At 35.9% G+C, this 26633-nt stretch overlaps 1 protein-coding gene across 1 annotated transcript in view; it reads left to right on the top strand.

Moving 5' to 3' along the window:
- Positions 1-1835: 1835 nt before the first annotated feature.
- The window catches only part of LOC107709763 (myosin-IIIa-like), a gene marked incomplete at its 3' end in the record, with an annotated part of 36202 nt that continues 11404 nt past the window's right edge, over positions 1836-26633 (top strand). Inside the window, exons 1-5 of the mRNA XM_016514370.1 lie at positions 1836-1927; positions 5906-6089; positions 7264-7398; positions 21891-21995; positions 22095-22194. Of these exons, the coding sequence (XP_016369856.1) occupies positions 1926-1927; positions 5906-6089; positions 7264-7398; positions 21891-21995; positions 22095-22194 (526 nt within the window). The remainder of the gene's footprint in view (positions 1928-5905; positions 6090-7263; positions 7399-21890; positions 21996-22094; positions 22195-26633) is intronic.

Genomic DNA, 26633 nt, shown 5'->3' with positions numbered 1-26633 from the left:
AGTTCTGCATGTGCTCAGTTACATGCTACGTGGCCTCACTGTTTAGAAGGCTAATCACTTGGCATAAGTAATGACCGATAATGTCCTGTCATGCTTAGATGATGTTTTATAAGAGATTTGGTTGTTTTCTTAACTTTTGCATGTTTTTACCAAAAAGCAGGTAGGCCAACATGTTTCTTTTGACTGCATCCTGAAACAGAGTAACTTAATTGCCAAAGAGTTTTGTTCTTTGTACAACAAAGGATGAAAGGAGCCACTGCCAAGAGAAAGATGTTGCAGCAGTAGGTAAAAGGATAGAAGATTTAGCCTACATTACAATATCCCTCACTGGGGGGCTAGTTAGTTTGGGACCAAATGTTGGTTTGTAGTTGCTGATAAACTTAATATTTCTGTTTGATCATTTTCTTAACACAGTATCTCTCATAACAGGGTTGAATGGTTGAGCTAGACGTATTCAGGCAGCACTACAGTTTGTGTAAAATTTGAGAAAATAGAACAAGATTATTTACTTGTCCTTCCACCATGTGAAAAAATGAATGGGAAAGGAATGCTCCAAATGCTGTTACTTCCTCTGCATTACAATTTTAAGGAATCTTCCAAAATACCTAATAGTTCTTGCTACTGAAAAAGGAAATTGTGCCATTTTTGCTATAAAAAAGTAATAGCACAGCAATGTGTACCATATTCACAGACAAAATTGCAATTTCAATAGAATAAATACTAAACACTGCATGAAAGAGCTTTCTCTGGTGTAAAACCCCTAACAAAGGATAAAGATGCTTCTTAAAGGGTTAGTTCACCCAAAAATGAAAATTAGCCCATGAATTACTCACCCTCAAGGCATCCTAGGTGTATATGACTTTCTTCTTGGCAGTCAGCGGGTGTTGCAGTGCATCAGTCCAAAAGAAGTGAAATAAAGCGCATCCATTCATAATAAAAAGTGCCTCACACGGCTCCGGAGGGTGACCAAAGGCCTTCTGTAGCGAATCGATGCATTTTTGTAAGAAAAATAACCATATTTAAAATGTAATAATCAATTTAATCTAGCTTGCACTCACTATTGTACACGGAAGCAGCTCCGGGAGGATGACGTAGGACGTCTGCGTTGTGCATACGCCGCTCAGAAGTGACGAACGCGGAAGCGCAGGGGAGAGATCAAAACAAAACAACGGTCACGAATTAGAAGTACAAAACGAGGATTTGTAAAGAAGAATGTCGGAGGATTTCGATATAAGCCAAGAGGAGACTGGTTTTCCTTTGCTAAAGTAAGTATTTGCTCTTGTTAACAAACGTTGGTTGCGCAACGCCGACATCTTACGTGTACTTCTTACTTTTGAGCTAATTTGCTACATACGGCATCTTCCCGGAGCTGCTTCCGTGAACAACTGTTGCCCCCCGGAGCCATGTGAGGCACTTTTTATTATGGATGGATGTGCTTTATTTCACTTCTTTTGGACTGATGAACTGCAACACCCGCTGACTGCCATTAAACAGCTTGGAAGATCAAAGACAATTTTTAATATAAGTCCGATTGGATTCATCTGAAAGAAGGAAGTCATATACGCCTAGGATGACTTGAGGGTGAGTAAATATAATGGGCTAATTTTCATTTTTGGGTAAACTATCCCTTTAAGCTACTCTGTCTGGTTATTTTCTTTGGGTTAGAGAGGTAGTCCCCCTGGAGTTATATTCTTAGTTGTTCTCTTTGGCGCCTGTATCAATGAGTATCTAAATGAGGAAAGGCTCATGGCGTTGTCGACTAATTCCACTTAATCCTAACATATCTTAATAGTGCCAGGCATGGCTCGCTGGGATTAGCTTTAACTGTGGTTAACTCCTCCACAAGTGTTCACACACTGCGACTGCTTCAACAGGGTCAATATGGAATTATTCAACAAAATGTTCATCGAGCATTTTAGAAAGGAATGTAAGTGACATGTTGAACTATACAGTTTTATCTTAAAAGTGGGTTTAATTGCAGTTAGAGTAGAGAAAGTGCTGGTTGAACTTTCACCCGGTAGGGTTACAAATGGTAAGTCTGGCAGACAGACAGTATAATAATTTGGGTGATTACTAACAGTAGTTACATAGTTTCAAGCATGATTAACTATTGTTTGGAATTAAGGTGTTTTTCTTTTTTTTTCTTTTAAACAACAGAAGTATTTATGACTAATTTTATGACTGGTATGGTTGCTCTAAAAATAGCATGTGTGTGTGTGTGTATAATGGTAATATGTCTAAACATTGTTTAATATATATATATATATTAAACAATGTTTAGACATATTATTATTATTTTGCATTAAAGGGATTGTTCACTTAAACATAATAATTTTTTTATGAAATTTCAAACCCATATGCTATTTTTTGTTCTGTGGAACACAATAGGACAATGTTTAAAGAATGTTTACATATTCCATTTTCACACAATTCTGCAAAGTATTGTTTAGTCTAACACTTGTTTGTCATATTGAATGTGCACACAACTTAACTGCCTTAGTAATGCTTAACAGCCATTAAAAGGCCGACTATCCTAAAAGTGGACCCTCTACTATGCTCTACAACAATAATTAAAAAAAAGAAAGAAAGAAAACGAGGTATAATTCTTAAGGTGAGTGATCTGATACCTGATATTGTGGAAGACAACAGGCAAATTCCTGGATGCTTGTAAGGCAAATGCAAACAAACATTAAAGCATTTCTTAGCAGAGCTCTAGAAAGTCAATCTTCATTTTGAGACAATACAAATATTCCCTCTGAAATCCATTCTGTCTGGTGTGATAATTTAATGGTCTCTCTGTGAAATTAGCTTACATGCTAAAATACACAATGCAACTTTTTCACTGTCCAAGCTAATGCTGGAGTTCATTAGGAATCCCATTCTTCACTGTGGTTTTATAGCTGGCACATCAGGTTATGGTAGCCAGAGCGGTTCGTACTGTTTGACACATGCAGAGAACAAAAACGAGGTCATAAAAGCTGCTTGAATCAGGGTCTCCGTTATTCACTCACATTAAAGAGACATGCCCACATTCTCCATCACAACAATATGAGACTCTTATGAGGTGCTTAAACCACAGGGAGCAAGAGCTTTGTGGGAACTATTTAAATGAAAGGAAGGGATGCAACATTGGCAACAATCCTCTTATCTACTTCAGTTTTATTATTGAAGGTTATAACACAAACAGTTCCTCTCAGTTCAAGGGAACACAACTTTGTTTAAATGTATGCTATTACTTGTTTAAGTGATCAGACATAAGATTTGCTTTTGATCAGCTGTGTCCAAACCTGCACTTGTAGGGTGCCTAGCCTTGTCCCAATTCAGAGGCTGCATCCTCCGATCCATCCTTTGCAGCGTTTGTGCATTTTTGTAATGTTAGATATTTGATTGATTTGAAACTCAGTACTTACATTTAAGTATAATCCTGCATTTCCATAATCCTGCAAAATATTCCTGTTATCATTTACTAGGGTTGGGTACCGACCGAATTGCATCAGTACTACCTAGTACCGATTCATGGTAAATCAATCGGTGCCAAATTTCGGTACCTGAGAACGCATCTGGGCGCATACGCTACAGAGAGAGAAAGAGAGACCATGTGACGTGAGGTCACCCCTGCAACTCGTTCAAACAACACACAGGGCAAGCCGAAATGTTCTGAAGTGTGGTTACATTTCTAGGGGCCATATGGTTTCTGCGAAAACGCGGACGGGATCGCGGAGTCCTTACAGAAAAATGTAATTTACTCTATAGCGCGGAATGCCACGGAATTCATCAATTTTGGACAAATAAATCAAAAGTAGCCTCTGCCACTCAATTCGAATCACGATATGAACTAGTTTCTGTGAATATTAAAATGCAAAAAGACGGTTTAAATATGAATCCTGCATGTTCCGCTTGCCTCTGTATGTATGAATGGCGGAAACGCGGTTTTGTTCACTATATGACGGCATGAACACAAAAAATTTATCTCTAGAGCTGCTTCGCGAGAATTTTACCGTTTCATTTGAGAAAACTAGCATCATCATACTGTATACACACAGAAACTTCATGGCAACCTGTCAAAATAAAAGTACGGTTTAACATGTAACAGAAATATATTACTCTTGTATTACTTTTGTACAGTATATTGTACATCTTTAAATATTCAATTTTCTATCAAATAAAAAAAAAACAATTAAATGATAAAAAAATAAATATTACAGCCAGATTAATCACTTAATTGTAGAAAAAATGTATAAAATTTTTAGCCTATTAAAAATGTTTTAAAGGAATATTCACATAATTTTTCTTCCATGCAATAATTTCAAGAGTAAACCTCAGTTTGTTTGCTAAAAAATAAAAGGGTTTAATTTTCATTTGATTTAAAATAAATGTTTAATCACCACAGCTTCTTGTCTCCATTGGCAACACGCACGATTTGTGTCGATTGCAAGTGACGTCGCAGGTATCGGAGAGTGCAAGTGGCGATTGCAAGTGACATTGTAATTTAGTTTCTTTTTTCTTGTCTTCACCACCTGGCTACTGTTGTAAAATGTTGAGCGATTCAAACAAAAAGTAATCAATAAATAGAACAAAATAAAAAAATAAAAGACTGCAAGTGACGTCGCTAGCGGAAGCGCAAGTGTCTGAGAGTGCAAGTCTGAGAATGCAAGTCTGAGAGTGCAAGTGCAAGGCTGCAGCTAGACCCTCTTGTATCATTTACGCAATTAATCTTGGGAAAGTCTGGGTCGTGAAGGGTCCATCTGTTGTATCTTTCATGTCCTGGGAAAGGATGTGTTTCAAGGACCCATTTTAAGGAGACTTCGAGATGGGACGGTCTTTGTCGCACTGTTGTAATGCATTCAGTCTTCAAATGTAGCCTCTGTATTGGGACACAGTAACTTTTGTGCAGATTTTAGCTCCAACACACCTGCTTGGAAGATCCAAGTGATCCTGATTACCTTGATTAGCTGGTTCATGTGTGTTTAATTAGGGCTAAAGCTAAAAATTGCTGGAAGGTGGCCTTCCAGGAGCAGGACTGGACACCCCTTTTCTTGGAGGAGAGGAAAATGGCAAAATTTGCATTTAACAAAAGACCTCCAAGTCATATCTAGAAATCAGAATTTCATAAACACTTGGCTCTTTTCATTTAGGACAGTGAACAACCACCTAGCAAGCATCTAGAACACCTCAATCACTACAAAGCAATGCCCTGGCAGCCACCCATAATACTCTAGCATAGGCAAGCACCATTCATGTTTCTTCAGAACTTGTAAAACTCTGCTACCGGCTTTCTTTTATGGGGTAAGTTTCTGTCAAAGTTTTAGCATTGTGCAAACCGAAATGTAATGTTTTCTTTCTCTATGTTATAGTTACTGCTAGGTTTTGTCGAACAATATCCACATAATGTAGTCTTTGAAGGACCTACTTCTGACCCTTTGGTAAATTGGTTCACGGCATCCTTTGATCTTTCAGCCCTTGATAATATCTTCCTGCTTTTCTCGTAAATTGAGCCAAAACATTTTAGTACAAAGTTTTCTATCCCATCCTCAATGACAGGCAAAAGCCAACAACTTTTGCAAAAAGTCTGAGGGATTTGCTAAGTCAGACATAATAAAGGGTGAGTTTATCACGTAGGACATGTTTCTACTGTAAATATAGTTTTTTTTTAATCCTGAAGCAACATTGCTGTCATACAAAAATAGTCCTAGCTGTACCAAGAGCTGTACCAATTCCTTACATATTAGTGTGTATTTTCATGCATAGGTTCTTTTACTCATCGCATGGTTGTTAAAAGGTGTTATCTCATGTGTACAGGCATCACAAGTGAAAAACAACTTCCAAGTTAACCACTATAAGTCAAATGGAAAAAAAGCAGGCAGCCATCTATAACTCAGACTCAATGTGTGCTCTTTCTCCATAGGAGATCGCTCGGGAAGATGTTTCCTCGCTCAGCAAAATCCATTGTCTTTGACAGCTTTCCAGATCCATCTGACACCTGGGAGATCATTGAGACTATTGGTAAAGGGACTTATGGGAAAGTTTATAAAGTGCTTAACAGGGTCAATGGCAGCAAAGCAGCCGTCAAAATACTGGATCCAATCCATGTGAGTAAAACCCTGCTAGATCAAACCTGTAAGTGGTGTGTGTTTTTAGGTCACAAAGAGATACAACAAGCATGCACATCTATAAGTCCTGTTTTGCCGAACCCTGAGTCGTAAATTTTAAACACAGAGCAAACTCAAGGTCAGATTTGCACAGAAATTAGATTAAAAGCAGAGACATTGTACGCCCTTCAGGTTCAATCAGTTCCCATTTGTGTGCATATGCATGTATTTGCGCATTTGTGTGTACCTGTGAGAGTGTTTATGCCTTAAGACAGGCCTGCAGTCAATTACTGACCACTGAGAACATCTACTCGCCACTGTCATATTAAGAAGAGAACATCTATATCCTGCAGATAAAGCCAAAAGGCTTTCTGTGTCTCTGTCTCTCTCATTATTCTCTAGCTACACACTCTATCTTTTAGTGACTGGGCAAATAAAAGGGCCCCTAACAGCACATACCCAGACTAATCATGATGAGACGGCTTTTCAGAAAATGTGCAATTTGTGTTCATTTACTTCACAAGAGTTTCTCCAGTTCACCCTTTCAAGGTACTGAAAGGAAGCTTGGAAGTATTTCAATGGCCTTTGGCTGCCAGTATATTTAAAATTACTCGTCTAGATCAAATAAATCTAGGCTTAATTTAATAGACTGCAGCTGCCGTGGTCATTGTACCTCAGATAGTCACAAATATGTATTCTCACCGCTTTCCAAGCACAGGAAATGCAGTAATCATGTGTAGTAATAGAAATATGGAGCACTTTTGAAGCCAAAAGGCATCACAGAAAAGACCCATGAACCGAATCCATTCAAATTCTACATTCAGAGGTTGTTTTTCCTCCAGGTTCAATCAGTAAACAGTAATTTTCCAACACTGGAGGACGTGGAAGCCAACAAATATTATTTCAATATATCCCTCATGTGTAGTATACCGCTGTGGCCTGTGGGGCTTTATTAATGTTGACATTTCATGGCCTTTGCAGTTTTGCTAAATTCAATAGATAAAATGACCTGCAAAAATATATATATATATTTTTTTGCATCAGTGACTCTCTTTGAAACATTAACCACTGAATAGTTGAAGAAATGTTTCTTTTTACTCAAAAATGAAAGTAGAAGTTTGAACCATTGCCCTGTTTCTCTTAAAAGTCAATTCAGTTAATCTGTTTCTTTAAGGATATTGACGAGGAAATTGAAGTCGAGTATAACATCCTGAAAGCTCTCTCAGACCATCCCAATGTCGTCAAGTTCTTTGGAATGTTCTACAAGAAGGACGTCAAGAACGGGGACCAGCTATGGCTAGTGATAGAGGTAAAGTTCAATTCTATGTCATGCACGTGGGCCTCATTTATTTAAGCTTGTTGTATATCACACACATGTTAAATTGGGCTAGTGAAATTATCAGCAAAACACTTTTAAATGCCATAATCAATCACCGTTATTATATTTGCAGCCGGAAAACATGCATATGCAAATGTGTTTGTAAATCAGGGCAAAGTGTACTGCATGCTATATCATTATCACATTATGGATTTATTGCTGTCATCACAGTGTGGGCTGATGGGGTATGTATGAAAGCAGTGGAAATCTGTTTAAAGAGGATTAGCGAAATGTGCTGCTAATAAAAGATTATTAGTATCAACACCTCTGTATTTTTGGGAACATGTTTAAATTGGAACATAGAGAACATTTCTCAAATCTTATGGAACATCAGGAAGAATCTCTGTGTTTTTAGAACAATCAAGATATTTTGCATAAATGTATGTATTATTTTTAAAAACACATTAGGCCTACAGTAATCAAAAGGGCCTTTCGCACCCCTTTAGTTCCAGAACTAAATGTATAGTACTAAAGTACTGGGACGATTTAATTTGGTTCTCGAAAAAGGCAGTCCGGTACTAAAATCGTACCCAGTTCCGGCGGTGCGAAAATGCCAAAAAGTGGGTAGTTCCACAATTAGTTCTGGTACTATGAAAAGGTTCCCGCGGTGCGAAAGGCCCTATAGTGACCTTTTCTGTTGTTTGACTGCTTGAGAACAGACAGGTATAAAGGTGTGTGTTGTGGAAATGGGATAAGATAAGTGTTACATAAGAGACTTTAGTATTAGAAGTAGGTCTGGACAGAGTTTTTGTGGCAGGACACAGGTATGGGGGTGTGGAGATGACTGTTAATGTGGACTGGCTGCGTCTGCCTAAGATGAGTATGTTTAGATACCAATTCTGCATTCAGACACGCAGGCTTTAACAGGAAAGAGATGGTCTATCACTGTAATGGATAACAGTATTCTGACAGTGAGGCTGCTTTATATTTAACCATTCTGTAACTATATATTGATGAATAATGCTCAGTAGTTATGTCTTTCAGCAGTAATTATCCAGAAAAAAATGTGTTCAAACAGCCCATAAATGTTGTATCGAATTTACTAAAGAAGTTGTGTTATTAGAGATGAATCATACAGTAATTAGAATGTGCAAGAACATTAAATTATAAACACCTAGTATTTAATGTGTATCATTTGTATTCTTTAGTTTAATATGTAAAATTATAATACGTTTTACATTTTATCGCCACAACGGCCTGAATGGTTATGCACAAAAACCTTCTGGGAAAGTTTAATTTCAGCTCACCAAATTGCAGAAGTGACATAATGCATAATTTAATTTCAGACTAATACAACATCATTTTCAGTTTGTTTAAATTGTGCTCTTTTTTCAAATATCCTCAAGGCATGTTTTTAAAATTAAAGCCTACTAAATAACTCCCCCAAGGTACAGTGATACAGATATGTTATTGGATGGTAATACCAATGTACTTTGATATATGCCATCATACTTAGTGATAACATTTTGCTCATGCAGTACCATGCTATTTACATGGGACTTTAAGGTACTTCAAATGGAACTTTATGGTATTATGTTGGTACATATCCAAACATAGGTGATGGCCGGAGTATATTTGTTGGGATTTAGGGCTTGACCAACTTGTATTAAGGTTTAAAAGAAGTCTTATGAAATTGTTTGTGCTGTCATTAAACCACATAAACCAGCATTATATCTGCCACTCTGCTTTCTATATATAAGTCCAAGGTTACTAAACAACCCATATCAGTCATAAACCACTAAATTTAGTAGGGAGCGAATTATTTGCAGTTGGTTTTCAAAATTGTGTTGTATGAAAGCTTCAGATGTACAGGTTTGGAAGTAATCTTCTCAGTGAGAGGTTTTGTCCTTGTGACCTTTAAATGTACTTTCGATCTCAGACATTTATAAACATTGTAGTTCTTTGAAGCCATGGAGTTTAACATGTGCTCAGCAGAATATTTACAAGACGCTGTGCCCCTGAACATCTCCACCACTTATCTTTGTTCTCTGATGATCACAGTGCAAATAGAATATCTCTGGAATTATTTGTTTACAGATGCCACTTGGTTGAATTTTATAACATAAAGCGATGCTATTTTGAATGCCTTACTTGTTCAAATACTGTCACTGTCCAAAAAATCATATGTTTATAAAGATTTCTGCATATTTCAGCTGAAACCTATTTTTGATGAAAATGTAAAGCATGTTTTTCTCAGGCTCCATGAAGAAACCACATTCTATTTTTTTCCAAACACAGTTGCCACAAATTACAAAAGCTATTTTCTTCCTTTGCAAAGCTTTAAGCAAGTTTCTCCGGCTGCAGTAGAGGGAATGATCTTTTTTCTTGTTCGTGTTTCCCCAAAGATCTTTGCATTTCTGTATGCAAACTCCTGCATGCAAAATCCACAGTCAGCAATCCAAATGTGGAAGTTAATCCTCTGGCTCGAGTCACAGCCGAGCATTCAAGCTGTCAGCAGCAAGTTAGCAGCTGAGGAGACGAGGGAACGCAGCGGGGGTAAATTGCCATGGTTACAGTCGTCCCCTCTGAACTGTAATTTTCCGTATTTCAGTAGGATCCGGGAAGAAGGCTCCTCCACGTTGAGTGACCTCTGATTACAGTTAGGACTCACAGAAATCGCGTCCTCCACTTTGCTGGCTGCTCATCAGGCCCGGTGCTTGTTCTGCCTCTCTTTTGTGTTGTAGGTTCTAATTATGGATATGAAGGGAAACGCTTTCATCTGTACTCACCGGTTCCTCGTCGTATAAGGGGCCAACTCCGCTCCGTCATATTATAACTTCAAAGATATCAGAAATGATCTCTATTGGGTTTTGTTCAAGTTGACTTGTAGGCTCCAGTTGGTGGTTAATGACTGATAGGACTGACGGCAGCGGTTCATTGTTGTAGTTTCAAATGAAACAGTACGTCTCTGTACCACTGTTATTCTTTGTTCATTTAAAATGCTTGGCTTTTTGCGGATATGTAGCTTGTAAAAGCCTACTTGATGAAGTGGATTTATTGACTGGATTCTTAAAAATTGGAGACAATCAATATAACATGGTGCTTGCATCATTGCTCAAGTTATTTGCAAAAACCTGTAATATGATTCTATAGGTAACATTAGTTAATGCAGTGGCTAACATGAAATAGCAATGCACAACATTTGTAGTATTTATTCATCTATGTTTGTTATTGTTTTTTTAACGTATGCATTTTACACATTTTAACATCTTAATCTGCATAAATTAACATTAATGTAAAAGACAACATTAATTGACAATGGGCAGTAGTATATTTACGAATGTGCATTGTTGTTATTGATGTTAATACATCAATGTTAACCCTATAAATGTTTTTTTTTTTTTGTTTTTTTTACAGTATACACAAATGTTCAAATGTGTGGAATCGGTATGATTTTTTGGAAAGCTATACTTTTGACAGCAAATACTTTTTCATTGTTACAGAAAAAAAATAAATAAATAAAATAAAAAAGCTGTCAAATGACTAATCGCGATTAATCGCATCCAAAATAAAAGTTTTGTTATAAACAAATTCTGTTCTTTTGAACAGATTCAGTTCAGTTTCAGTTTCCACAAAAAGCAGAAGCAGAACAACTGTTTTCAACATTTATAATAACATTAATTGACAATGGGCAGTAGTATATTTACGAATGTGCATTGTTGTTATTGATGTTAATACATCAATGTTAACCCTATAAATGTTTTTTTTTTTTTGTTTTTTTTACAGTATACACAAATGTTCAAATGTGTGGAATCGGTATGATTTTTTGGAAAGCTATACTTTTGACAGCAAATACTTTTTCATTGTTACAGAAAAAAAATAAATAAATAAAATAAAAAAGCTGTCAAATGACTAATCGCGATTAATCGCATCCAAAATAAAAGTTTTGTTTACATAATATATGTGTGTATACTGTGTATATGTATTATGTAAATATAGATACACACACATACAGTATATATTTTGAAAATATTTTCATGTATATATTTATATTCTTATTAAATTATATCATATTTAAATATATTTAAGATATATTTCTTAAATATATACATGCATGTGTATGTATTATATATTGTAAGTTAAAGCAACTCACTTTAACAAATCTATTATACCTGATTTTATGTATTTGTGAAGTCAAAGGATAAAGTTTCTTTTGCATCCCATTTTTATGAAGTAGTTATTATTTCACAGGTACTATCTACTATCCATCTCAATGATGCTTGTTAGGACAGCACGTCTATTAGTATGCCTCATCCAGATGCACACAATCATACATTTTCTTTACTCTCTGCCACAATGCTAAGGTGTTGTGGGTTGTTGCCATGTGTTATGCAATGTTCTGAGTGTTGACATTGGCATTTGGGGTTGCTTAAAATTACTGTGATATTCTAGTCTCTATACTATAGATATTGCTTGGGTACCTCCAATATATTTAATAAAGTCCTTGCCAAACAAGGAGATTTCTGTGACTTTCAAGCAACATTGACTCTTGGAACAACTCTAATGTAGTTACTATAGACAGTTTTATAGCAACACATTGTTTCAAACTGTTATTGTCAATGTCTTTATATGTAATTATATACAACTTAACACATTGTGGTTAAAACAACAGATCAAATTAATTTAGTTTAATTTCACTCATTCCCTTTAATATGGTCAAAGCGGTGGCTGTGGTTTTTGGCCTTGTTTCCTGTATTGAATGGCGGGTTCTTTGGCGCACCCTTTGAAACAAAGCCCTTTCCGAACCATGTCTGATGTGTTTAGCTTGTGCCCATCATTAATTCACAATGAGCTTTAAAATGCCATTGTTTGTCAGGGCTTTTTCATTCAACGTTGTGGGAAAGCGGACACCTAGCTCATTATTGGAGTGCAAATGATAAGGTCGCTTGAACAAAAGCGGTGTTTTTTTATAAAGGTGTGAGGGCCACACACACACAGCTCAAAGAAAGTTAGTGATTTGATCGTCTGCTGCACTTAACAAAACATTCAGCTCAAATTAAATATTCAAAGTCAGAAGCTCCAGGTATGTTACTCCAAGTAACTAGTAAATGAGGGCTTAAAGGGATAGTTCACCCAAAAATGACAATTCTGTTATAATTTACTCACCCTCATGTCATTCCAAACCTGTTAGACTTTTGTTCATCTTCAGAACACAAATGAAGATACTTTTAATGAAATCTGAGAGATTTCTGTCCCTCCATTGAGAGTCTATGCAACTAACTTTGACACTTCAAAAAGTTGATAAAGAGATCATAAAAATAATTTAGTGGTTTAGTCGAAATTTCTTGAAGAGACTCTAATCACTTTATATGATGACCATATTTAATTTAGGCTTTTATTCACATATTTGCATTTATCAGGCTCAACCGTACTTGCTTGATGCGCAAGAACAAATCTCATTGGTTTTTACAGAATCTCAAACGTGCTACGTAACACACAAGAATGAACCTCATTGGTTCTCACACGTCAAGCAAGTGTGCTTGAGTTTTGGTTTGCCATAACTTATGTGTGCATTGATGAATGTTTTTATGGAAATTACATGAAGGTGAGTAAATAATGACAGAATTTTCATTTTTGGGTGAACCATCCCTTTATGGGCCAGATTTACTAACAGCTTGCGCCAGTGCAAACCGTCTTTTGCGTTAAAATAGTACTGTCAGAATTTACTAAAGACAGTGAAGAATTAGCGCTGAAAAGGCGTGGACAGTTATTTTTGCGTCTGACCTTAATGAATATGCATTTGTTGGAGTTTCCCTTTCAGAAGTAAAATTTATGGGAGGGGAGTATTAAAATGAATCACGCAACACGATTTACTAACATTTGCACTCGTCAAATTACAAGTATTTGCGCCATTATTTAACGCCCCCAAAAAAGCATTTGTTGTTGCTAGGAGGAGGCACCACAGAGAACAGAGAGCGCTTGGTAGAATCGAGAGGATTTTTTCCACACATATTAATTTATTTGGAATGCCAGAAGAACACATTATCCAAATTTGAACATATATTCTTACGCTAATTTACGCTGCGCTTAGTAGATTGCGTTGGTCATTATGGAAATGAGATGTTGCGTCTGTGTTCTTTAATTTGAGTGTTGTCAGTAAATCGCCTGCAGAAATTTCCACGCCAATCGGCACTGTTTTGGAGCTAATTTGCCCTCTTTAGTAGGCCTATATCTGGCCCTAAGAGTGTATACCTGCAAGTCAAAGCTTCTTCTACTTCTTATTCTTTTTTTTAAGCCTGCATGTTAAGACTTTGAAAGGCATCAGCCATGCTGGCAGTGGGAGCTGAGGAAAGATGGCAGAATTAGTCTTGAGTCTTTTCATCTGTACGTGAGGAATTATGTTGATGACACGTCAGTAGATGACATTAATAACATGTCCTCAGCAGCCTGAGGTAATCCAGAGTGATGCGGTCTAAAAATAGAACAATATCAGGAAGAAATTAAACGAAAAAGTTTCATTTAAAAGGTACAGAATTAATGATTTTATCACATCATTTCAAACCAACATTAATTTCATTCTTCTGTGAAGCACAGCATGAGATTGTTTAGCAGAATGTTCATCCTCATATTTCCACACAATGGAAGTGAATGGGGGCTATTTAGCTCCAAAATGGCCATAAAAATAGTCAATTTAACTCATGCACTCCTGAAGTTCCAAGACTTCCTAGAATCTAGGTTAGACGCGAGTAAAAACATGTACACACAGGAGACCTGCTTTATAGTACAAATTCAAGTTGTAAATTTAATTGAAAGTAACACTGACACTTTTTCATGTTTTCGTGTTTAATATTGTAAAGAAACGTATTGTATAAAGTGCTATATAATTAAACGTGACTTGACTTGACTGCCGAATTGCTATGATCAGATGCTTTCTTAACTGCTGTTTTCTCACCGCTATTTCTTCAGAACTTTTCTGCTTCTGTATCCATGCAGACACTTGATTTTCTCGTTGTCTCTGTTGGTAAAGCAAGAACAAAAGTGTGGCACTTTTGATGACTTTACTGAATAGACCTGAACCTGGATGTTAATGTTGCAGTACCTGAAGGAAGTGTTTAGTAAAACATTCAAGTTGCTCGCTGTCAGATACATGTCTCAATCTTTCTATCTGTCGGTGTCAGTGTGAAATTTAATGATGGCAGGTGATCTCAGGTTGATGTTGTCATGACGTAATGAGGTCAGCTTTGCTCTTTAGTCTTCATGGCACTCAGACACATTGAAGCACTCTACAAATTTAACAGTAGGAACTGAGATTCAAACTAACTTTGGATGATTTATGTCCAGGGCCAGCTCCAGACATGGGCAGGGGTGGGCTGAGCCCACCCAAATGACTATCTTGCCCACGCAATCAGAATTAGATAAAGATTGCGTTATATTTTTTATGCAGTGATTAAAACCAATCTGAAGCTGACTGTATTTTGATAAGTTTAAGATATAGCTGGAGACTGCCCCAACAATAACACCAGAAAATTGCAGCATTTTTCTTTTATTTGCTGAATGCAAGGCACGCTGAATTCACGCGGCTTCAGTCTGTTCAGAAAAGCAGAGGCATGACAACGAGCGAAAACGAGCATGGATATTTGCGCGCTATTACGGGGAGTTTGCGAGTTATGGGGGGTTTAATAGGCTACATGAATATGTATTATAGCCTACCACTGAAATTACCTGAGCAATTTTAATGTTCTAAAAAACCCGCTCATTCAATAACGTGCATTCATTGCATGGACGGGGCAAGAGCATAATATAAGCGTCTAAAATGCAGTTCAGTTGAAAGCTTACCCCTTTTGGCTTGCTGTTAATGCTGAATGTAAGAATGAAAACTGAAAGTAAAGAGCTTGTGCAATGAAAGTTGCATTCGTTACTATAGCAACAGTCGGCTCGATAAGAAACGTTTCGGTAAGAAACGTAGCGTTCCCCTTCTATGATGTAAACGACCAGTGATGCAAACTATTCGACTTTTTATGTCAAATTCCGCAGTTTTGAATAGAAAGTAGGTCTGTCATTTACGTGATTCATGTAGCCTAATTCATAATTGATTATGACAATAGCATTTTTCTCTTTTGCGTTTTCAACAAAACAACTGAAATTGAATGGGTGCATATTTAAAAATAAAAATATTATTTGCAGTTCAGATTGATTACTTTACAAAAATTCGTATTCTTGTTCTTTTACTGTTCTTTTTTCTTGTTTTAATTTATTATTAATTGACTATAGCAACAGTCGGCTCGATAAGAAACGTTTCGGTAAGAAACGTAGCGTTCCCCTTCTATGATGTAAACGACCAGTGATGCAAACTATTCGACTTTTTATGTCAAATTCCGCAGTTTTGAATAGAAAGTAGGTCTGTCATTTACGTGATTCATGTAGCCTAATTCATAATTGATTATGACAATAGCATTTTTCTCTTTTGCGTTTTCAACAAAACAACTGAAATTGAATGGGTGCATATTTAAAAATAAAAATATTATTTGCAGTTCAGATTGATTACTTTACAAAAATTCGTATTCTTGTTCTTTTACTGTTCTTTTTTCTTGTTTTAATTTATTATTAATTGATTCTTTTAATTTATCCTTTATTTATTTAGTTTCTTTAAATAAGTACCATTACCATAGAGGTCTGGTCTTTATATTTTCCTCAAAATAAAATAATTGGTCCCCCCCAATGTTATAGACATGATTACGGCCTTGTTTGGTATAAATAAAAAAGTTAGTTGAAAATAATCACCAGTGTTGAAACTGATCCAGAGAAATGATCCAGAGAAAGAGGACAAAGAGGGCTTTTTTTTTTTTTACTATTCAATAAAGAAAACAAAATATTTTGCTGTGAAAGGCTGGCCATGAAAGCTTTTTTTCAGTGTACATATAATATAGTTAATATAGCAATATCTACAGTATAAATATCTTCTAGACTATATGATGATATGATGACTAAAAATGCCCACCCAGGATATCTGCCAGCCCACCCTTCTATAGCCGTCAAGAACCGGACCTGTTTATGTCTGTGATTTTAGTGCTGGCATAATTGTTTTCTTCTGCAACTGTGAATGATTGTGTTATAAGTGTAATACAATGGCATTTATTGTGAGGTAAAAGCAGTACAAATAAGACCAGGAGTGCAAAAACAAAAATATAGGTTCTTTATTAGTATCTTTAATATCCGTTGAACTTTCCATTGCACTAAATGTTCCTTGTAGCTGAAAAAAGGCTCATTAGATTATTAAAATGTTCTTAATGCTATATAACTGTAAAAACCTTCTATTGGCACCTTCATTTTTAGGAGTGTAGGGTCCATTTTTGAATCCATATTGACTAAGGTTCGTTTTATTGAACAACCTGATTACCAATTACCTTCAGTCACTGCATCAGCAACTCAAATGAAGAACATGTTTGCTGCCGCCTCTGTGCTTGACTCTGAAGCATGTACTGTAGCTATAAATGAAATGGGCAGCTCCCTGCAGTTAACTCAATTAACTTTGGTAAACAGTACTGAAACAGGAAGGTGCGCTACAATGCCAAAGGCCCTTCTGGCACAGTAATAATGAGATTTCAAAATGGGTCCGGAGCTGTGGGAATACTCCATTTCACACCCATCAACATACTTTTTTTTGTTCAAGTGTCTACGTTTCACCTTTCTTGTTCAACCCAATGAGAAATGACCCTTTCAGCCCACCACTTACCAAACTTGGACATCCAGAACAAGTTAAATTGAAAGCTGTGTTGCCCTTTTGAAGAGGGGTTATAAAAGAAAAAAGACAGGAAACGTAAAGAGGTAAATAACATTTTGTAGTGTTTCTTAATGTATTGCAGAGAGTGAGAAAGAGCTTTGTCAAAGGTATAGCTAACCCAACAATTAGGCCATCCAAGATGTTGATGAGTTTGTTTCTTCATCAGAACAGATTTGAAGAAATTTAGCATTATAGCAATTGCTCAGTAATGGATCTTCTGCAGTGAATGGGTGCCGTCAGAATGAGAGTCCAAACAGCTGATAAAAAAACATCACAATAATCCACAAGTAATCCACATGAATCCAGTCTATCAATTAATGTCCTGTGAAGCGAAAAGTTGCATGTTTGTAAGGAAAAATAAAATCATTCAAATATTTTTAACAGATGCTTCCAGCTGAAACACGAGTCCTCTATCCATAATATTGCTTTCTCCAGCGAAAAAGTTGTCTGAATCAGGATAGAAAAATGCACAAATCAAGCACGTTTGCAAGCAAAACTGTCCTAAACAAATATGTCTGTGGATTACAGGACAACAGGGGAGGGACTTTTTCACTGGAGGAAGCATTGTTATGAATTATGGGTTCATATTTTGGCCAGAAGCTACAGTTTGGAGTTTAATTGCCTTAATGATAGATTTGTTTCTTACAAACATGCAGGCTGTACCTCATTTTGACGGCATTGATCCATTGGTGAGTAAGTGACTTGCTTTCTCAAAATCTTCTAAAAAATATTGTTTTGATTAAGAAATAAACTCATCTACATCTTGCATGGCCTGAGGGTGAGTTCATTTTAAGCAAATATGCAGAGCATTTACCATTGCTCTTTGGTTTTTTATAAACAAAATCCAGTCATTTCAATAGAAATCCGGGCATTCTGGAACTGTGCGCAAAATATTTCCCCATGCAGATTTCGCGATGGCCTCAAGTTGGTCACGCAGTGTTGTCAGTAAGTGCATTTAGTGGTTTTTAATGACTCATTCTGATGGTTTCATCACTACACCAGTAGGTGGCGACAGATGTCTCTTTGAATGAGTCATTGAATCATTCAGCCAACTTGTTTAAAAACACTGATTCATTCTGGGCTGTAACTTCACTACTGAGAATTGCTTTGAGCCTCCGACACATGAAAACCGGTGTACAGTGAATTTGTTTTTTAAATATTTTCATTGACGAAGCAAAAAGAGATAAAGTAACTCCCAATAATGTGTCTAAAATGTAAGTAATATTATTGAATTTATTGAAGACACAGTCGCAATTGTGCTGTTAGTCTTTGTTTTTAACAAACAAAAAGGGTCCATTCACACAGATCACATTTTTGTGTTTCTATGCACTGATTTTAAGTTTTTTTTTATGTAAACATGCACTAGACAGACGTGTTTGACCACTGCACTTGTATCTCACATCTTCTTGTGCTTGACACAGCATTCTAAAAACATGGTGCTCAAGTTCAAAGAAATACAGAGTTTTGGCATGAAACTCTAGATGTTTGGGGAAACCCTCCACCTTCCCCAGCTCCACCTGTATAGATCTGCTACGTATGGGGGTTATTTCATGTATGTTATATTTGCAGCAGCAATATTTCTTACATGCTCACCGCAGCATGTTGTGGATGTATTGGCAGTAGCAAGTCTCTGTACTTGCTCTGCCGCAGCAGCAGCAGCGTATCAGATCTATTCCACCAAGACCAAATACATTAACATTGTCATGTACATTACCATGCCAATCCCTCCGAGAGTTGTCATGACAAAAGTACTTTAAAAAAAAAAAATGCATCTCTAGATCTTGCATTTCTTTCTGTTCCACTTCTCTGCACTTTGTGTTTTACACAAAAATTTATTTTGTGTGAATGGCCACCAAGTGCTACATTTTGAGATTTAAATCCCCACAGGTTTGTGCTACAGACATAAATGATATCTCAAAATGGCTCAGTGGAGTGCTGTTACAAAAATTGGACCGAAAACAGTTTTCCCCTGGCAGACAATATAAAACAGAAACCGAATATCATATATATATCATATTTGACTTCCCACCTGCAATCAATGCATAACACCCTATCATTCAAATAGCAATGTGCTAAAACAGCTAAAACCACCATTGCAACTCCTTGCCAACACCCTCTCACATTTCAAAAATGCTGTTATAGCTGCAGTTCCGTTTGGTGCCGCTATAGTGACACAGAAATGACACAATTCAGCTTTACATATTTTCAGTTCTGCAGATGTTTGAGCTTTATGCATAATCAGGGAAATCAAGTCTATCCACCCACCCATCCGAACCCCTTGGGATGAGTCTTGGAAATAGAAGTAAATGTATTTGAAAATGTAAATGGCCTCTCGGGACATAAAGTGATGTGAGTCATTGATGTTCTCTTTGAAGTGTTCAGTGTTCTGCTGAAAGGCCGGATCAAGCAGATTGTTTTCAAAGGATTTGTAACTGGTTGCATTGGTAATGTTAGAGGCAATTTGCTGTTTTTTCTTTATTGGTTAGACATGTTTTTTTTTTTTTCTTAAACTACAAAGTGCACATCTCTGTCTCTGTATTTCTATTTCTTTCAGCAAAATAGAAGTGAATAGATTTTGCGATATTGTGAATAAGAGACTGTCAAAGCATTCATACAAACATTGTGTCCCATTACAATAGCAGCGGGCTGAAGACAGCCGTGTTTCCCTTTGGTCGATTTAAATGGCTCTAAATAAGAGGGTATTGTTGTTGCCTTGGCAACATGCTAGACAATTTTATGTAATTTCAAGATGGCTTGCCTTAGAAAAAAAGAACCATTTTCACCTCTGTGTCCTCTGACTGAAGGCAAGCATTTAGCATTGATCATAACCACATCATCAACCCTTAGATAGTTTTATAGGATTCTGTTGCTATAAAAACCGTGTGTTAGATTTTGTAATGCAATGGAAAATTGCATTTTAAACATGCTTCCCTGCACTATTTAAAATCTCTCTGTACATTACAAACAGCTGCAATCTTTGTAAATATTCCTCTGTAAATTTCAGCATTTCGATGAGGAACGTATCATTTGACCTGCTTGGTCTACATAATGAAAGGGAAAAATAGTTGTACTGTAGTGTTGAATGTGTCATGAAAAATTAGAAATTAGAAAAGTGAGGCCTTTTAAAAGCAAGTGCTCTTTAAAATGTTTGTTTCACCTTTTTACTTTGTATTTTTTGATTGATTGATTTACTTAACACAAACATGTTTTATTACCATATATAGCTGGTTTCTCTTTATATATTTGCATAAAAATATTTTTAATGTTTTTTTTTTACTAGAAGCAGCTTGTATTACCATATGACAGTTTTAATTAATGTTTATTATTATTATTATTATTATTTTATTAGAAACAGATTGTATTATTATATATATTATATATATATAGTATTATTATATATTATATATAAGAACTTGATCTCTATATGTTTGCATAAAATGTTTTTTTCTTTCTCTTACCAGAAACGTTTTGTTTGTTTGTTTTCTAGAAACCGCACATATTACCATATATGTGACCCTGGACCACAAAACCAGTCATAAGGGTCAATTTTTTGAAACTGAGATTTATACATCATATGAAAGCTGAATAAATAAGCTTTACATTGATGTATGATTTTTTTAGGATAGGACTATATTTGGCCGAGATACAACTATTTGAAAATCTGGAATCTGAGGGTGCAAAAAAATCTAAATACTGAGAAAAAAGCCTTTAAAGTTATCCAAATGAAGTCCTTAGCAATGCATGTTACTAATCAAAAATTACGTTTTGATATATTGACGGTAAGAAATTTACAAAATATCTTCTGATATTCTGATATTAAGACTGGGTTTGTCAGGCTCTGGGCCAGGTTTTGTGTGTGTCTTTGTCATCCAGTTTCTCTGTCTCGTGTTTTGAATGCATTGTTCCCAGGTGTTTCCAATGTTAGTTGTCATTAGTTCCAGGTGTCCCTTGTCTTCCCCTCATCAGTTCCTGTGTATTTAAAGTGTGTTCTAGTTCTTGTCCTTTGTCAGTCGTTAAACGTCATCCTGTGCTCCTGATGTGTCGAGTCCTGTGATCCCCAGCCTTTGTTTAATAAACCCTTTTGAGTTACTTTACTCCGTGTCTCCTCGCTCCTTCGTTCCCGTGTTCCTCGTGTGTGTGTGAACCGTGACAGGGTTTGTGCTCCAGGGTCACATATAATAGGTCACTCTCTGTTTGCATAAATATGTCTTTATTTTATTTTATTATTATTATTTTTTATTTTTTTGCGGAATCAGGGTTTATTACCATATATAACTGGTTGATTGTTTTTAATTCATGTATTTATATATATTTTTTTATCTTATTTATGTATTTATTTTTAATACTATTTTACAAGAAACCGGTTGTATTACCATATATATCTATAGGTTTGGTCGTAGTGACGTCATGGCTGTCGCCGGCCAACGAGTTGGTGTTTTTCTATGTATGCTTCAGACACAGGTCACGACGAGGCGTTCCCCATAGCGACCCCTAGAGGACGCAGTTCGAAGTTCCCATGAAAGGGAACGGTTTGCTCTCTATATGTTTGGATAAAAAAAAAAAAAGTGTTTAACTTATTTATTTTTATGTTTATCACAGAAAAAGGTTGTATTACCATATGTAACAAGTTGCACTGTATATGTTTTTTTTTTTTTTTTGTATGAATGTTGTATTTGAATGTATTTCATGTGTTTGTTTGCAGTTGTGTAATGGAGGGTCTGTCACAGATCTGGCTAAAGGTATGCTGAAAAGAGGAGACCGCATGGAGGAACCCATCATAGCCTACATCCTACATGAATCTCTCATGGTAAAATCCAAAATCAACCTTGATCCTCTATTTTAAAATATGAACACAAATGTATCCTTTCAGTGAGTTTAGGTCTGTAACGTGCTCTTGTGTCTAAAGGGTCTCCAGCATTTACACATCAATAAAACCATCCATCGAGATGTCAAGGGCAACAACATCCTGCTCACCACAGAAGGAGGAATCAAGCTGGTTGACTTCGGTGAGGAAGTTGTTCTTTTATTGGGAAGGGACTGCTGGCTGTGAAAGAGAGAACCTGAATGATTGAGTATGTGCGAGTGAGAGCCCGGCAGCTTGAAAACAGTGTTTTATACACGGGTCAAAGCCATTACACGTGAGCGTTTCAGTGCTAATTGAATAGCACTTATTTCTTCTCATCAAGAGCAGTGCATTTACATGTACGGATGATGGATGTGTAACACACTTGCATTAAAGCCCCTATCTGTCATCATGACATTGGGACAGAGGATATTGTCTGCATTCAGTTACTAATGATTTGTTTCTAGCTTTTCTTAACCAAATGAAGCTCTCTGAAATAGAGTATGTTAAAAGAGAGCTGCATGATGAGATGCAGTCATAAAGGATTTATTGATTCCAGTTCACCTTAATGATTCTGTTTCCTTATCAGTTGCATTAGCAGATCTTTGAGTAATTTAAGGAAGAATGGACAGTGTTTATATTCACCACTTTAAACTGCCTGTCTAGGTATATACTGAGTGAAGGTAGAAATGTGTAGTGATAGCAATTTTGCTGTACCAATACCGTACAGTAAATATATTTGTGGCAAACAGTGGGCAGAACTGTACATATTTACATAAGAGAATGTGAAGAAGCATGACGTAATGTGAAAATACAATGTTTGGTTGTTTACAGTTTCTATATAATTTATAGGTTATATATGGCGTATAACAGTATTGTTATTGTTAACTAAAACTATTAAAATCATTTTTAGCAATTGAAATAAACTATATATATATATATATATATTAGATATGTATATATATATATTAGATATGTATACTTGTTATTATAAATATTAAAAAATTTTAACAAACAGCTTAAGCAAAAATTAGAAATGGCAATTTGTCAACCAACTTTATTTTATTTAAAGTACTAAAATAACTAAAACTGAAATAAAGAAATTAAAGCTACATATATGAACATAAAAATACAACTTACAAATTAAAACGAAAACTGAAAGTACAAAAATAAAAGTGAATTCAAAATATACTAAAGTATTACTTAAATAATACTAAAGTAACACTGGCGTATAACAAATATTTTACTGTGGATTTGAATATGGTGAATATGGTTCATCCAATCTGAATTTAGAGTCATTATCCATGTTATAATGTAACTCAAGTACTACATATGCATGTTACACCAAATTCATCATTCATCAAAAAAAAATTTTTTTAAAGTTTGTGTAATACACACATACTTCATGAATACATAATTTGGTCATACTGCCAACCCCTAGAAATTATTTTAAAAAAAATAAATAAATAAAAGGTATTGTTGCACAATTCTAGCATGCACAATCAACTGAATAAAATTAACTATTAATATTTACTGGATCTGAAACTTTACCATCTTTATTGTACTATACTTGGGATTTAGTTTCTCCAGTGTATATGTATACAACATACAAAAAAAAAAAAAATCTAAATTTAGTAGCCATTGACTCTTTAGTAGCCTTTGCCTTTGTGATGCTTTTTGCTTTTGTTCCATATAAAAATAATAATAATAAATATCCGCTTTTCTAAGGCATTCAGTGCAGTGTGATTTTATGTACACTGTGCAATGCGCCTAACAACATTTATGTTTCACTGTATTCACAATATAACACTGTCTCTCTTAATTTATTACTTAATAAATCTGTCCTCATCTGTGAAAAACCGCAGATGTCCCAGAACCATTCATTGAAACAAATGTCATAAATCAAACAGTTAATCTGTAACTTCTCAAAAATGATACTAGTTCCAAATATAACCAGCTCTTGATTCCCAAGCACAAATACAACAGTGAAGCAGACCATTCCTGAATGCCTCTTTCTATTACGTATGAAAAACATGTGATGTGTGAAAAACCTTTTCAATGAGGCAATAAGTGGAGTATTTTAAGAGCTGACAGAACAGCCATATACGAGAGCTTATAAACCTTTAGAAAGCCAGTAAATGCTTTTCCTGGCAATAAAACAGCCAATCCTAGGCTTTTGTGATGTGGCACAGACTAATGTTTGCTATGCTCCACACGTTCCCTTCACCCCCTTCACTATTAATTTCCAGCCTAAAATCCACTCTAAATGTAATCTCCTCTTATGTTATTCTCTAGGCCGCATTTAGCACCAGAGAGGAGATAGTTGCCCCCCCCATAGGGGTATCAGCCCCAGAGCAGAGGCACATAAAGCCCGTAATTAGTCTACTGCATCCGAGCAACGCGGGAGATTACGGGACATCCTCCTCTTTTTAGGGAGGGGAAGGGGGATGGGCATATGGAGAGACAGGAGAGGTGGAGTGAGCGCTGTGGAGAGGGAAAGAGAGACAAGAGTGAGCGTGATAGAGTGATGAGTCATGCCAGAAACTCAAAACTGCTGTAGCAAAGTTGGTGTCAGCAGAAAGAGCTTTCTGTCAGAGTTTGTCAAGGACATTGACTGAGCTCCTCAGTGACATCACAGAAATGTGACCAATAGAATTGCAGAGCATCACTATGGCCTGCTTTGAAGGGTTCAGGCTATGTACCCAGTTGGTGTACTTTATGCATTAAATTGCTTTGTTAACATGCTCTTGGTCTTGATAACGTAATAGCAACAACATCATGTTAGTGGTTGTTAAAAGAGTATTCCAGGTATAAGCTTTTGTGAAAAAGAAGTACACTTAGGCATGCTCTTAAAAAGAGTTAATATTATGGAAATATAATTTAAAAGCAAGTGCAAGTTAAATGTAATGTTTTCAGACATGTAATTGCATGTTAATTGCAAATCAATGAATATGTATTATCAAAGGAATATTTAGCTAAGTGTTTTTGACCCACTTAAGTATTCATCTTAATATCTAATTTCATAATTCATTCTATTGTCTTTGAAATATGGTTAAAGTGTACTGTCAAAGACAAGAATTTATGCTAAACTAATATAAACTAATATTTAACCCAAAAATGAAAATTACCCTATGATTTACTCACTCTCAAGCCATCCTAGGTGTGTATGACTTTCTTCTTTTAGACAAATATAAGTGGAGTTATATTAAAATAATGTCCTGGCTCTTCCAAGCTTTATGATGGCAATGAATTCAATAGTCCAATAGAAGTCCAATAAAGTGCATCCATCCATCATAAAAAGTACTCCCCATGGCTCCGGCGAGTTAATAAAGGCCTCCTGAAGTGAATTGATGAGTTTTTGTAAAAATATCCATATATAAAACTTTATAAACCGTAATCTCTAGCTTCCGCTAACTGTCGTATTTGTGTACATGAGAGAGTGGGGTTCAATTGAAACTTTTTACAGGCATGTCATGTACTTAAATATATTTGTAATTACACACTTGTTATGATGCAGTTGTGATTTATTACTTTTAAAATATATTATCTTTAAAATGAATGTCAAATTACACATTTTTAATGATGTAGTTGCAGTTTAGATTGATTTATAGAGGCCGACCGATATATCGTTTTGCCGATTTTATCGACCGATATGAGCATGTCGCAGATATATCGGCATCGGCGAATATACCACAGATATCAATTTTTTTTTAAAACCTATAACGCACATGAAATGCTTTTAAATGGTGTAATCACTTTAATTAATTACTCCATTGTTTGTTACTGGCGACCCAGGTCACTAGTGACACCAGCCAACCCTTTGACCCAGTCAAGTGAGCCGTCATTTTGCTGCACGCCTGTTTGTGGAATTAAGGTGTTGTGATACATGAAGCTTCCAAAAATCATCTTTCTCAGCTTTTTGGCTGCACCACACATTCGTACCGTAATTCCAAAAATAGACGAGCATTCAAATCTAGGTGGCGGCTGGCTTGACCGAGTGTTCGCAGATGACGGCTCACTTGACCTCGTCCCTTAAAATTGCCATGTCACTCATGCTGATCACATCGGTTACATCACATTTCCTAAGTCAGCATGGTTTGTCAGTACAGTCAGTAACTTAGCAGATTGAAAAATTAATATCTCTCTGCAGTCCAATACACGGCATTGCGGTGGTGGCTCTCTCTCTCTCTCTCTCTCTGTAGTGTTTGAGTATACAAATGTCTTGGACTTGTCATTGTTTCATCACAGACTAAACATTCTCATAAACTCCCCAGTGCTCAAAATATATGGTTTTCAAATCTGCATAATTTAACATGAAGCATTTACATAAGCAGCACATGCAGAGTGGCTGATTAGTGTTAATGCAGCCGCATAAATGCAAAATGGTAATGTGGCATTAGAGCATGACACAAAGACATGTTTCTGAAAGGTCTTTAAGGCTTTAAAGGTCTCATGAAAAATCTTACATTTGTAGCTTTTAGTTGAGGCCATATGTTAGTGTATCTCTAAAGGTTGACAAAATAAACTTTTAACAGATATACATCTACATATTTAAAATGTGCTATTATATATATATATATATATATATATATATATATTAGG

The sequence above is a fragment of the Sinocyclocheilus rhinocerous genome, unplaced genomic scaffold (assembly GCF_001515625.1).
Source record: "Sinocyclocheilus rhinocerous isolate Xijiao unplaced genomic scaffold, SAMN03320098_v1.1 scaffold1588, whole genome shotgun sequence".
Taxonomy (NCBI): domain Eukaryota; kingdom Metazoa; phylum Chordata; class Actinopteri; order Cypriniformes; family Cyprinidae; genus Sinocyclocheilus; species Sinocyclocheilus rhinocerous.
This window is presented reverse-complemented; position numbering and strand designations above follow the sequence as displayed.